The 16,456-nt window shown below is 23.5% G+C and overlaps 1 protein-coding gene across 1 annotated transcript in view; it reads left to right on the forward strand.

Moving 5' to 3' along the window:
- LOC100209167 (tetratricopeptide repeat protein 27) overlaps positions 1–16,456 on the forward strand; it is a 64,461-nt gene that overhangs the window by 45,853 nt on the left and 2,152 nt on the right. Inside the window, exons 15-21 of the mRNA XM_065804511.1 lie at positions 174–374; positions 960–1,340; positions 1,549–1,635; positions 3,395–3,455; positions 3,897–3,949; positions 5,651–5,728; positions 14,393–14,504. Of these exons, the coding sequence (XP_065660583.1) occupies positions 174–374; positions 960–1,340; positions 1,549–1,635; positions 3,395–3,455; positions 3,897–3,949; positions 5,651–5,728; positions 14,393–14,504 (973 nt within the window). The remainder of the gene's footprint in view (positions 1–173; positions 375–959; positions 1,341–1,548; positions 1,636–3,394; positions 3,456–3,896; positions 3,950–5,650; positions 5,729–14,392; positions 14,505–16,456) is intronic.

Here is a 16,456-nt window from a genome sequence, read left to right on the forward strand (position 1 = left end):
GCGGTTGCCAAAGTTTTTGCGGGTGTGTGGGCGAGTACAAAAAGACTTAAGTGCGAAAGTGCTTAAGGAGAAGACTGCACACATGTGGGGGCAAAATTTTATAGTTTTTTTTTCAACTCAAATAAGTATTTAATAGTCTCTTGGTTTCATAGTTTATTTAATTTATTTTTTAGCAATCTCAAGCTGAGCTACTCTTATCCTGTGGGTTTACAGATAGTGCACTTGAAATATTTTTACGTTTACATTTGTGGGATGATGTTATTGTTTGCTATCAACGTCTTGGAAAGCATGGTAAAGCTGAGAAGATTATTCGCAATCAATTAGCTATTAGAGAAACAGCTGTTCTATGGTGTCTTCTTGGTGATGCAACAATGGTAATAATATTTATTGTAAACATAAATAGTTGTTTGAAATATCCCATTTCTCTAACTGGCATTAGTCTTTAATAAGGGATCATCCATAAAGTATGTACGCTTGAATAGGGGAGAGGGGTCTGCAAATGCCGTACATGAGATAATTTAAGAATACCTTAGGTAGTTTAGGTATAAGAATACCTTAGATTGTTTAGGTACAAGAATATCTTAGGTAGTTTTGGTATAAGAATACCTTGTGTGAATTTTCTAATAATTAAAGTAACTGCTTAAAGTAATTACTTGAAGTAGTAGTTTTGATTTTTTTTCTCTACAGATAAAATATTTACTTTGTATGATACTTCAATAAGTTGATGTTGTATTTGTATTTGTCATTATTGTCATTGTATTGTCAGTATTTGTCATTATTGTTACTGAAATTTTGTTATTATCATCTTTACAATATTTTTACTAAAATCTCCTTAATAGTATTGTTACATAGCTATAAATATTTTGAAATTTTTTAATTATACATTGCTGATAGTTTTGTTTTTGTTATTATTTTGTGTACAGAGTTTTTCAACTTAAATTTGGTTAAGTTTGTTTTAGGATATTCAATATTATGAAAAAGCTTGGACTGTATCTAACTATCGTAGCGCACGGGCACAACGATCTATTGGGCTATCTTATTTGCGTAAACAAATGTTTGCAGAGGCCATACCCTACCTTCAAAAATCACTGGATTTAAATTGTCTACAACCGAGTGTGGCTTTCTCACTTGGTTGTTCTTGTATGGCTACAAACCAACTTGATTTGGCAACTAAAGCATTGCAACAGTGTTGTTCACTAGATCCTGACAACTCTCAAGCATGGAATAATCTTGCATCATCTTTCATAAGATTGAATCATATTCAAAAAGCATTCAGAGCTCTCAAAGAAGCTACACGACTGTCTTATGATAACTGGAAAATTTGGGAAAATTTTTTGCTGGTCAATATTTTAAAGTATTTTTTCATAATCTAAATATGAACTATATCATAAATATTCATAATAAATATTCATAATAAATAGTTAAAACAGATAATAATAGTTATAATAAATGCATTGTTAATACAATGTTTTTATAAATGCATGGTTTCCTTTTTTTTTTTTTTAGGTTACTTAACAATTATTATAATTTTCTTTTTATTTATACAAGGTTTCAACAGATATTGGATCTTTTGAAGATTCTATTAATTGTGTTAATCGTCTTGTTGAACTTAAGAGGAAAACTATAGATTCTGAGGTTTGTAGTTTTTTTAGTCTAATTTTATTTACTTTTAATTTTTGTATATATACTCACACAGAAATGTCTGAGGTCAACATTTTTTGTGGACCGTGTTTCTGTGATGCTATAGTGAAATTTTTGTGTTCAAAATTTTGGACTGACCTGATGCTGACCAAAGATACTTTAAGATCAGCCAACAATAGTTAATATATATATATATATATATCAGTTATATATATATATATATAGTTATATATATATATATATATATATATATATATATATATATATATATATATATATAGTTAATATATATAGCCCACATATATATATATATATATATATATATATATATATGCATATATATGTTTATATATATGTGTATATTTATATGTGTGTATGTATGTATGTATGTATATATATATATATATATATATATATATATATATATATATATATATATATATATATATATATATATATATATATGTATATATATATATATATATATATATATATATATATATATATATATATATATATATATATATATATATATATATATATATATATATATATATATATATTGGCCTTGTTATGAGATTTATTGCATAACTAAAATGCGCAACTTTAATAAATTTAATACAGCTTTGATATTTACATCAATAAAAGTTAAATTGCATCATTGGCATATTTTGTAATGTAAATATACATTACAATATTATAAAAATATAATGATATAAATAATATAATTCTAATATATCAATCTAGTTCTTTAAAATATTACCATATTTTGAAGAACTGCATTGATATATTAAAAGAATGGGCAATAAACTGCATATGGGTAATAAAAATACAAATCATAAATATTTTATGACTAACAATAATGTAAAGCAAGAATTAAGAAACACCAAATAAGAAAAAGATCTTGGTTTCAAATGATTTAAGATGAGAATCACAAATCAACATTGTATCATCTATTGCAAACTGCAAATTTGGTATCAAAATTGTTTAAGTATAAAGATACTAAACTAATAAAGTTGCAGTTATATTCGTCTGCATTTATGATTTGCAGTATTGATATGGAGTCCTCATCTTGAAAAATATTTAAATATATTAGAAAATATTCAAAAACAAGTAACAAAATTGGTACCGGAGTTGCGTTATTTCTCGTACAATTAAAGACAAAAAAATCAGTTTGACATCCAACACCGAAGAATACAAGGTGATCTCAAACAAATATGTAAGTTGTATCAATATATTATTATAATAAAGAAAATTACTTGGAAAACACCACTGAAGCACTTATGCTTTTTAAATGTTTCAAGTCCATCTTCAAATATTTGAGGTATTAAACATTATTTATACGCTGACAAGAAATATTTAAATGGTAATCGTGAGGGATTTTTTACAAACCACATGGTCAAATTCTGGAATAGATTGCCATTTAAAATAATAGAAATTAAAAATATTAACTTATTTAAAGCTAAGCTAGACTTAAGTACATTTGAGTTTCTTGTTTTTTCTGTAAAAGATTTAATATGGTGTTAAATCTCAACAGTATTGTGTTATATTATTATTATATATACAGCCATTGTAATGAGAAAAATGAGGTCAGGATCAGGTCAAGGGGAAATTTATATGTAATATTTATTTATATGTAAATATTTATATAATGTTAAATTTATATGTAAATGTATATTTTAACAAAGTTTTGTTAGAATTGATTTACTTTTTAAATTAGTTTTATTTTTTATTTTTCAAATTTTAATTGCAGGTACTAAGAATTTTGGTTGATGTTGTAAAAGAAAAAATTGAAGATAAAAATGGCCTAAAGGGTTTAAAAATTTTTATTTTTTTATTTTTAATGTTACCTTATGTTTTGTTCTTTTTTCATTTTTCTTTTGAAATTAAATTAGTTATTTTATTTTTAAATTGTATTTATTTAGCAAAGGTTAGATTTAGGTTGCTTTTTTAAAATGTTTTTTGAAACTCTCTAATCTTCAATAATCAGTCTCTAATCTTCAATTGTAAACATTTTTTGAAACTTCATCCCCTCTAACCTTCAATTATTAAATTCAATATAAAAATGAAAAGAGAAGTATATTTAAAAATTAAAAAATTATGGGTTTATATTTAAAAGTTCTAATAATTAAAATGTGGTGGATATTGAAAAATTGAAAAAATTATGGGTTTAAAAATAAAAGAACAGGGGTTATTTAGAAATTGAGTTTACATTAATTTATGATTATTTAACCCTTATGATTTTTTATTTTCAGCTGATAGATTAAAAGACAGATTACAGAAAATGTTTGCTTATGTAACATCACAGGTTTTTCCATATAATATAGGTTTTTCTATATAACATAATATATTTTTCAATATATATATATATAGTTATTATGTATTTATTATTATAAAATTATTGTAAAATGTTTTTGAATAATATCGTTTTTTATTTGAAAATAAATATTTCTGCAAATAGATTTTAGCAAATATTATGCAGACATATTGCAGCATTTTCCTTTTTTGAGTAATAATTTTCCAATTTTCTATTACATCAATATTACCAAAAGATATTTTTTTTATAAAGGAATTGATGGTCATAATTATTTTTCCAAAGCACTTTGTATGATGTTTACTATGACTTGATTAATATTCCATGGTTGCATTTAAGTATAATACAGTTAAACCATATTGTATGGATTAGAACTGTATTATGCTAAGTTCATTTGAAGAGTACACAAGTTTTATTTATTATTTGATTTCTTTATTTTCATCAAAAAGTAAACCAAATGTTTTTCTGCTTGATTTTGTAAATTAGCAGAAATGTTTTCAAGCATCATTCAATCATGACCCTTACAAATCCATTGGGGTAATGGTACTGGACAACCGTTTTAAATAGTTTTACTGTTAAGCTCTCATTAGCTATTATTGACTCTAATACTTTTGGTATGGAATGTTCATTATTCAGTATTTTGTAAAATACTAATTTTTTTTTTATCATCACTTTTTAACATTCAGTAATTTTGGCATAGAATAGTACATGCATATAAAATTTGTATTAAATATTTATTGTTAACAATATTGATCATTTTGGAAAGTATATATTATTATATATTTTACACTTGGATTACTAATAAAATTATTGTGTGGGTATTGCATATAACTTTTAATTAAAGAAGATTTTTTGGCACTTCTTTATTTAAGTTTTTTTTTTTGTTTCTTCAAATAGCAGTTGAGTTATTTGGTGCCTGTTATGAAATTTTATCCATACAATTCATAAGTCTTCATTAACCGGAAATGAAAATTATATCACGACATTGTGTATCTTAGATTCTACATTTTATAAGTTTATCCATATAAAATTAAGTAAATGTCAATACAAGGATATACTAGTAATTATATTTGTAAAATAATAGAAAATTTTTATATAAGTGCAAGTTAAAAGCGTATAAAAAAATAAATGTATATACATTAATATATTTACACACACATATATATATTTTTTATAAATATATATATATATATGTATATATGTTTGTTTTAAATATATTTATGTTTATATTTATAAATATATATATATATATATATATATATATATATATATATATATATATATATATATATATATATATATATATATATATATATTAATATTAAATATATCTACTATAGCAAATTTAGATAATAAATTGTTACTAGTTTTTCCTACCTTCATAGCATACAGCATTTTAATAAAAAGAAAAAAAAATCAAAGAATAATGAAAGAAAAGATTGCTGCCCTGTGCCAAATCCTCAGTTGGCTATAAGATAGTTGATGAATGTACTGAGGCCCCATAAATCTCAGTGTGACATCAGAGATGTTATCTAAACACACATTTATAGTTGTATATTTATATTTGCATCTTTTTTTTTTTAAAAAACACTTTAAAAAAAGTTTTAACATATAAATAATTTTTTTTAAATTCAATTTTTCCTTGTTTTTTGTATATTTTTTGTTTATTTTATATAATTAATTTTTATTTATTAGATAACAAGTGATCCATACATTTGGGAAAATTACGCCAGACTTACTTTGATTGATGCAGATCTTGAGAAACATGAAAAGGTTTTTAAATAATCTGTTTTTGTTCTTGTTTAAAGTCTATGAATATATATATATATATATATATATATATATATATATATATATATATATATATATATATATATATATATATATATATATACACACATATATATACATATATATATATACATATATATACATATATATATATACATATATATACAAATATATATACACATATATATATATACATATATATACATATATATACACATATATATATACATATATATACATATATATGTATATATATATATATATACATATATATAAATATATATATATATATATATATATATATGTATATATATATATAAATATATGTATATATGTATATATATATATAAAATTGAGTGAGAAGATTTTTTGCAAAAATTAAATTTACTGCAACAAAAATAATGAAGTTCACTAAGGCTCTTAAAATTAAAATGTTTTGAATACTGCTTGTATAAAACAGATGTTTATCCAGGGAATACAAATACTGTTTAGAAATACGCAAATATATATATATATATATATATATATATATATATATATATATATATATATATATATATATATATATATATATATATATATATATATATATATATATATATATGTATTTATTATTGTTATGTGCCTAAAAAAAAAATAGAAACACAATAAATAAAAATACATTACTACTGAAATCAACTTCAAGAATGTATATCAATATACAAAAATATAATTAATATACAAATGAACAAACTTTAAAAACATTTCTGATAATGGGGTTACAAAAAGTACATGCATTAATTTTAAAATTGGTTTTAAATTAATATTGGTTTTGCCTGACCTGAGAGACAAATAACTAAAGGTAATATTCATCTAATCAGGTTATTTTAATTATATATTACAGTAATATATATCATTAAGTTATTTTATGTCACCATCGTTGTAAAATAAAATAAAACATTCAATCATAAAAATTTACCCAAGAATGTAAATCAGTGATGGCGAGTGCTTCAAATAGCATATTTTAGCAATATTTTCGACTGACTAAAAAGTCAGTCTAAACCAAATTATGGTTTAGAACAACATTATACTTTAACACCCTTATTTCATATTATTCAATCAAGTCATAGCAAACATTATTTCCATTATGGCTCTGGGCCATCATGATTTGTGATTGCTTTATTGGCGCTTTATGTGTGTGTATATATATATATATATATATATATATATATATATATATATATATATATATATATATATATATATATATATATATATATATATATATATATATATATATATATATATATATATGTATGTATATATATATATATATATATATGTATATATATATATATATATATGCTCTACTTTTGTATTGAGCACTGTCTACCAAAAATTACTTTTATTACTGGTTTATATATACATACATATATGTATATATATATATATATACATATATATACACACATATATATATATACATATATATATATATATATATATATATATATATATATATGCAATTCCATGGCGGAAAATGAAAAAGTTGTCAAATTTTATTCTCTTTTTCATCAACTTTTAGCAAATGAGTATTAATGTAGACGCATGAAAGTTTATTTAAAATATACCTTTAGTACTATAATTAATTTATTTAAGTCATTTTTATGCCTCAGAAAGTTACGGTTTTTCTCATTGCCCCATCATAAAAAAAGTATCAAAAAAATGTAAAATTTTATTTTAACTATTTTTGTTTGCTTTTGAATTTATTTGCATAATCAGAATTAATTTAGGTGAAGATGGAGTTAACATGTTCAAATTGTTGTTGGTTAGACTTTATACTTTATAAAATATATATATTTCAAGAAAATAACGAAAGAACTTTTCATGTAACGCAATTTTCATGTAACGTAAGTTACATGAAAAAGTTTTGTTTTTTCTAAAATTTAGTTTAAAAAATTAAGTTTTTATAATATATGTGAAAGAATATTAAATGTTACATTTTTACATATAAAGTTTCGAATAACGATGCTTAGTCAAAGCACATTTTTATTTTAAATTTGTGTAACGTAAGTTAAAACTACAAGCATTTAATATAGTTCTGGTTTTTCGTTGTCAAAATTATGTCATTAAGTAATACTTATTTCATCACGTTAGTTTGACAAGGTTATAACTAAAACTTTTTATATTAGGACAATTTAGGAAAAAAAATATTTTTTTTTTTTTTAATGTTAATTAAAATTATTTATATTATTGTTTTTTTATTTATTTATTCTTATTTAGGTTGACATACATAAATAAATAAAAATATTATGTTAAAATATTATGTATACATAAATGTTATGAAAAATCACTCAGGAAGAGTGCCACTTTTTTTAAATTTTTGTTTTGTTTTTTAATGAACGAGTTCGATACTTTTGCAATTCTTTTGTTACGTAACTCGAACTAATAATAATAGATATAAAAAATCCTTGATCATAATTGCTCGGTAACGTAAGTTAAATACATTGTATCAAAACGACCAGTTTATTTTCCTTAGCCAGTCACCTCTGATAAATTTTTATATATTTTTTAAATTGGTATTTTGGTACAAAATTCTCAACATTGGCATAAATTCTTAACATCTTGTGAAAAATTCTAATACAAACTGCTTTACTGATTCGCGGAAATCTGACCTAAAAGTTGAAGCAACTTTTTTACCTTGTTTTCTGTGTAACCTAAGTTAAGTGGCATTTTCAGTAATAAGTTCGCCCTCTTTTGTGACTTTTTAGCTTATTTTATTCTTTAGACTAACAGCTTTCATACAAAATAGCTAAAAGTTTAATTTACAGTTTAAATAGGCAAATATTTGATAAAGTTGTTGCGCGTGTAATGTAAGTTAAAAATGAAATTGCCAATATATATGTATGTGTGTATTTAATTATAATTATTATATTAAAAAATATTATTAGGTAAAATTAATTAAACCTTATAATATTTTTATAATGAGGTAAGTAGTTTAAAAATAAACTACTTACCTCATTAAAAAATGTTATAAGGTTTTAATTAAACCTCATAAAAGTATTATAAGGTTTAATTAAATTTAGATTAATACAACATTGTTATAATAATACAGCAATATTAATTAGAACTAGCAGTAACCAACCCATAATACGGGTTAGTAAAAAATAAATAACAATTTAACTTTATATATTATCAGAAAAATGTAAAATGCAAATTCATCTATTTATAGGGCTGCCCTATAAATAGATGAATTTGCATTGAAGATAAGGAAAGCCGAGCCCAACTTACCAAACTTTACCATAAAAAAAAAAGAAAAAAAAGATCATCTTAAACTACAAAAGCATTATTTTACATATTTGTTATTGTGTTTTAGAATAAGTAAGTTTATTAATAAAGGGGAACATTATTTTACAAATTTATTATTGTGATTTAGAATAAGTATTATTGTGATTTAGAATAAGTTGATTAATAAAGGGGAGCATTATTTTACATATTTGTTTGTGTGTTCATGAATTCGTGGCTCTTAAAACATTCCTTAAACATGGTCATTATCAATTATGGTACCAAAAAATGCATAAGAGCTTAGTAATAACAGATTGTTCCAATAATGCTCTCCTTTATTAATAAACATTTGTTAAACAGAGAGGGGACAGACTGTGTTTCAAAGGCACTGTATTAAAAAAAGTTATGATAAATCATTATATTTAGAACTTAATTTATTATTTTTAATGACAATGACAAAAAAATATATATTAGCACAAAATAGCTATAACACAATTCACCATTAAAAAAGATTTTAATGTTACCACTAAGTAAAACTATTTTTACCTATAGTAGTAATAGTTTAGAGTTCAATAGTTTAGAGTTCAATAGTTTAGAGTTAGTAAAGCATTGACAACTAAAAATAAAAAATAAGAATATAATTATGTTTGAAAAAAGTTTCAAACATGATTGTATTCTTGTTTTGTTTCAAAGAAAATACATAAAATCATTTCATTTTAGGATAATTATAATCAGTTATATGAAAATTTGATAAAATTTGATTTGTAAAAAAATTTAGTGACTAATATTAAAACTGAAATATATTAACAAATCTGATAATGGTTGTTTTTTTTCTGATAATTTTCTAATTAATTACAGTCATAAAAGCATAAAAGGTTATTATAATAATCTTTAAGTAAAAAAAAAATAGTTGCTGATAACTGTGCTATCCTGTGATATTGTAGGATATATGAAAATAATGAGAAAGTTGAGTATAAAAAAAGTAGATATACGTAAGGTTGGATTTCAATTAAAATATAAATATTAGCACTTATCTGATGGGTCCAAGAAAATATAATTGGTAACTTTGAAAAGAAAAAAAAAAGATAAAGATATGTAGCTTAACAAATTCTTCTATTTATGTTTTGATACTGATTGTAGTAAGATTTGTACTTAGTCTTAGTTCCAAAGTGTCTTAAGTAAAAAATAATTAACAGAAATTAGGACCACCTGGTGCTATATAGTGCCAAGTAATACCACTACTTAGTACTTAGCAGTGTGTAAAGCAAGATTGCTAAGTAACACCACTTTTAAAACATAAAAAAAAAACAGAGTATAAACATATATAAACTTAGAACATATTATATTTTATAAACTATTAACATTTACTTTATTACACATGAAAACATACTTATCATAAACTTCATAAACATAAACATAAATCATAAAACTTATCATAAACTATTAATTAACAACATTTGAAAATAAATTTGTGTACTTTTTTTTACCACAAAAATAAATGAAAACAAATTTGCGTTGTTTTTTTTACCACAAATTGCTATATTGGGTTGCAGATAAAAGTAATAAAAAGATTTTGTTTGCCTTTTTATTACTTTAATTCTTTAATTATAGCCAGAGCATTTTCATAGTTTTTTTTAAGGCTTACTAAGTAAATATAAAACTATAATGTACCCTGGTCTAATGTTATGATTGTTACCAAAGTTGCTTACATCTTTATGCATATGTTAAAACTGAAGAGCAAGACACTCCTCTTCAGTTTTAACATATGCATCAGCAGCATATTGCTGAAATAGTTTCTTGTAATAAACTTTTGAACAGAAGTTTTGTCTTAATGAAGGACCATAATTGTAAAACTGAGATAATTTAACCAATGATAACCAGAGATTTCTAACCAACGATGCATATTCAGGTTTGCGCCCCAATTATGCCATCTCTTAGAAAAAAAGTAAATAAACCTTATAATCATAGTTAGCTGACATACTCAATATAACTTCTAAATGACCTTTTGGGTAAATAACTTCCCTGGAAGCAGGTGGAACATCTTCTCCAACAAATACAACTGCAACTTCACTAACTATAGTTTGCAAATAAAACATTAAATTATGTAAGCAAAGTTGATCGCTATGATGTTTTTTTCTAAATTTTACTGCTGCAAATGGATTAGAGATATGCAGTTGATAATGTTGGAGGAATATCTTGATCTGGCCTAAGATTACCTACACAATGAAAAAACTTGACCACATGTTTTAAAACATGGCAGCCTATGATTCATAGGCTGAACTACATTATCAGTAAATAGAGCAAAATATAAACAGGCATTATAAATTCTAATATATTTTTAAAAAATTGATATTGGAATTATGATATATAACTTCCCGTAAATCTTGTAAAGCTTGCGGAAGTAGTAAAAATGAGCAAAACAACCTTCCCATTATGGCAACATAAAAAATGTGTTTCAACAAATTCGCCTAACCATAATGTTCTAATTTAAGTACTAATAAATTTCTTCTTACCAGGCAGCATTTCTTGCATTTTGACGACAATTAATTTCAGCTTGTCTAGTTCTAATCATTTCACTAAAATATCAATTATTTTCAAGTTGATAGTATTCTTCTAATAACTTATTTAAGCCTAATATCATCCATTTCATTTTCAATATTATAAATATATATATTAACAGTAGTATTACTACTGTGGTAACAAATAAATGCAAAAGAATCTTAAGAATTATGATCTTTTCGATAAAAATTATTTACTACTATTTTAAGTGAACATAAGAATGAAATAAACTTTGATAAATTGCTGTTATTTAAGAAGAAGAAAAAAAGATAAGAAATCAAAAAAAAATATTGTTGTATAATATATATTGTCTAAAATATATTGTCTAAAATTGTAAAAATATATCTGAAAAGAGATAAATTATAATGTTCAAGTAAATATCAACAAAAACCTACAATCCTAATAACAAAGATATTATTTGGTAATAAAAAAAAAGCACAATGTTGAGTTCTTATCTAGAAAAGAATTTTATTTAACTTATTTTATTTAACTATTTAAAACTATTTAAAAAGAGCAAAAACAAATAAATCAAAATTCTTTATGTTAAGCAATATCAAAAAATATATATAGATCAAATGCAATTACTTTATATAGATATATACGTGTATATAATTTACTAAATAAAAAACAATACAAACTGATTATAAAATGAACTTTACTTTATTTAATATATAAAACAACATTTATTAGTATCAATTATTTTTAATGTAACAAAGAATGCAGACTACAATGCACAACATTGTTGATAAAATTGAAGTTATGTCAGTCAGTTTATATTTATCTAAAGTATATTTATCTAAAGTATATTATATTATCTAAAGTAATGAAAAAATGAAACCATTTAAAAACAAAATTAAAAATTTCTAATAAATACATATTCAGATACCTTAAAATGAAGCATAACGCAACATTCTTTTGACAACTTCCAACAGAATTTTTTTTACTTGTCTATTATTTTAGTTTTAAATTCTTCTAAAAAAAGAAAACCGGCTATAAAAATTAGAAAAATAAAAACAATCAACAACAAACAAACGATTATTTAAATTTTTAATTTAGTTTTTAAACAATGATCAACACCAATTCTTCTTGAAACTAAAAATATATCAGTTCTAATTTGCTTGCAGACCTTGCTCAAAAGACCACGTGGAGTATAGACCTGCATGTAGAAAAGCCTAGAAACTACTTTAAAATGACACGACTATTAACTACTATTAAGTTAGCGTATCAATATTAAGATGGCATAAAAAAAAATACAATCAAAAGAAGGAGATTTGGTTCAGCTATTCAAATGTAAAACAATGTTAACTGTGTTAAGTTGTATTACAGACCAGTTTTCAATTCTAATTCAACCATAAATAGTCACATTATGAAATATTTAGGACAAATATGTAGATATAAACCTGAAAACATATTTATCACAAATAGTGCTGCTTTAGTGTTTAGAATAAAAATGAAACAGTAAATTCAATAATTAAATTTGAAAATAAATTAAACAAGTTTTTAACAATTTATGATTTATAGTTTTTATTAAATGGTTGTCATAGATATCAGAAACACTCACTGGTTATAACCAGTTACAGCAAATATAACTAATAATGATAGTAATAATATCAATAATAATATTTATGATTATGATATTAAAAATAATTTAAATGAATACATTATGTTAATACAACAATTTCAAAAAACAAACAACAATTTTACTTTTAACACTAATATAACTTAATTCATTTTTAACATACTTCATATCAATTTAAATTTTATTTGTGTTAAAAAAATTTACAGCGCTATATCAAACTTAAAATAGATGACCTAGCGCCAAACCAGCCTATACAACGAGTATGTTGAATGAATGTTATATACAATGAATGTTGTATACAATGAATATGTTGAATGAATGTTATATACTATGAATGTTGTAATATATGTGATGAATGTTACATCCTTACAACAATAAATATGTTGTAAGGACACAAAGTTTAAAAGTTTTTAATTAAAGCCACTACCAATAATCACTACACCAAACTTTGAAGCATTAGTTATTTCCATAAAACAAAAGTTGATCATCAATTCTATGAGTTAGCCGGTCAAATTGACTGCCCACCTCCAATTTTTTATTTTGTGGGCTGCAGGCAGGCCATATAAAGTAAGTTTATTCAGAAAATCAGTATGCCAGATTTTATCAAAAGCCTTTGATATGATAATTAGTAATAGCCCTTGCCTAGTCACCTTTATCTAATGAATGATATAACCTTTCTATTATAACAGTTAACAAATCAGCTGCAGAATTAATTGAGAAAATTGAAATCCATATTTATTGTCAGATTTTCTAATAAAGAAACCACAGATACCATTTTCCAGTAGGCAAGCATTAAATAGAGGTTATTGAAGAGAGTTTTGGACTTATGTAAGACTTTGACAGAAATTTTGTCGAATTAAGTCTTTTGTAAGACAAAGTAATTTTGGCAGTATTTTTTATGGAACACAAGTTTAAGTTTAATTTAGAAAAGGTTGCTGGAGTGATTTTGATGTCTAATAATCTGTGAACCTTTTTTTTCTTGGTTGTCTGTTTTTCTTGAAAGAGTGTGGTTATTAGATTTCAGAGATAAACAAAAAGATCTTTGCAAATAGTATACCTTATCCTTGAGAGAGGTAGCAAGATCATGTATTAGAGATAAAATGTCTAAATAATAATTCTGTCAAAGGCTTTTCAAAAGTCTCTAGAACTGGTAATGTTCTAGAAGAGAAAAATATATATATATATATGTATATGGATAGATAAATTTAAATGTATATAATTTTTTTGTATAAATTTAATCACAGGCATTAGATTTGCTGTATAAATCCCATCGCTGCTTTACACAACATACTGAATGGGAAAAAAATGAAAAAGAACTTGGAGCAGTTATTAGAGTCACCAGAATGATGATTAAAGGTAATTTTTATAATTAAATAAATTTGCAATATCTTGCAGGATAGAATAATGTATCATTTTATTAGAAAAACATGTAAATAACATATTTTCATCTGTCAGGTAATATCTTCTATTCATAAAAAACAAATTTTTCCAATAAAAAGTTTAAACTGATTATCTCATGAAGCATAAATTTATTAATTTTTAAAAAAGCAGAATCTGCGCTAGAGTTATTGCTGGGTTTTTGACTAATTTTTTAATTAAAAAACAATTTTAATACCAGTTACTTACACTCTGTCAGTAAATGTTATATTTTACCAAAAGATGCGCATATACGAACACTTAAAAAAAAAATGTTTACTTGACTAATAGGAGGTAATACTTTGCAGACAACCATATATGTTATATATCTATATTTGTTGTATTTATTTCAATTAAGTTGCTGTGCAGCTTTTTTTGTAAACTTTTTTAGTGAAAAGCTTTAGAACTTCTTTAACTAGTTCCATTAAATCAAGCCATGAACCAGCAATGTTAAATTTAGGAAACATTCTTTTATTAAAATGGCTTCTGATTTTTTCTTTTTTTAACTTATAACTGAGTTTACAACTAATTAGACAAGGTGGCCACTGGTCATGGAAATCATGGAAATGTCATGAAATTTTATTTAGTCATGGAAAAAGTCATGGAAAAAGTCATGGAATTCCTAAATTATCATTGAAAGTCATTGAAAATTCATGGAACCTTTTAAAATGATACTTATTTTTTTCTGCTTGTGATATTTTTAGGATATTTGCAAAGAAAAATTCTAATATGTCTAGTCTAAGTCTTTTTTGAAAAATCATTTTGTTGCAATCAGTCAGGTCAGGGCACCCTTTTTAGAAAATAAGTATTTTTAGAATAAAAATACTCAGCTCTGATCTCCAAAACAGATTAACAGCATGATAGGCATTCATTTTTTGCTTCTTAATACAAAATATTTTATATTGGTTATATGTTATATTGATTGTTGTCGCGGGACTTTGGGATCCTTTTATTGTTGACAAGTTTATTTTAAAATAAGAATAAATTGAATACATTTATAATTTTATTAATACTTTTAAATTTAATTTAAAATTTTTAATGAAAAAATATGTTACTGAAGAAATATGAGACTAGGACATACGAACAAGGTTACAGGCTTAATCCTTGAGAAGAAACAGCTGAGTACATACAAAGTATATACCATTTATTGTTAAATAAATGTTATTTTTGTATGGCCACTTATGTTTAATTTTTACATTGCAACACCCCTGGTTACAGGAAAATTTTTATTTTTTTATAATTTTTTTTCAGTTTTGTTAAAAATGGTTTCTGCTATCTCTAAAGCCATGTTTTAAAATCTTATTTTGGAATGAATGTTTGTAAAATAAATGTCTGTAAAATAAATTGTAATGAAAACACATTGAAAACCCTAATAAGAACATGTCAATTTCAAAAGTAAAGGTTACTGATTTGTGTGATTATGATTTTAGTTCTTAATGGTTAAATAGAAGTTGTGTATAATATATTAAATTTATTATTTAGAGTAAACTATGAATCAATAATAGAAAAAGTCTTAAAAGCTGGGTAGGTTAAGATTCATCTAAGAAACGCAAAAAAAAAAAAAAGCAATCATATCTTTTTTGACAAGCAACTACTTCCAATAGAAATATCTCGTTTTTTTGAAGCACCTTCGAAGATTCCAAAATCTATCTGTGGACTTTAAAAATTGTTGTGTCATACTATTCACTTAGATCTTGTACTGGTTTGAGTGAGTTGTTTAAATGGGAACAAATATTTTGAATCATTAAGGAAAGTCTTTATCCTAGTTTTTATTTTATCTCAGTTGGTGTGCTTTTGAGCAAAGTTTTAATGTCAACAAAGACCTTTATATTGAGAACAACAAACTTCTTTTATTAGTTAGCGCATTGTTTATGATCATTTAACCGCATCAA

Source organism: Hydra vulgaris, chromosome 09, assembly GCF_038396675.1.
Source record: "Hydra vulgaris chromosome 09, alternate assembly HydraT2T_AEP".
In the NCBI taxonomy this organism is placed as follows: domain Eukaryota; kingdom Metazoa; phylum Cnidaria; class Hydrozoa; order Anthoathecata; family Hydridae; genus Hydra; species Hydra vulgaris.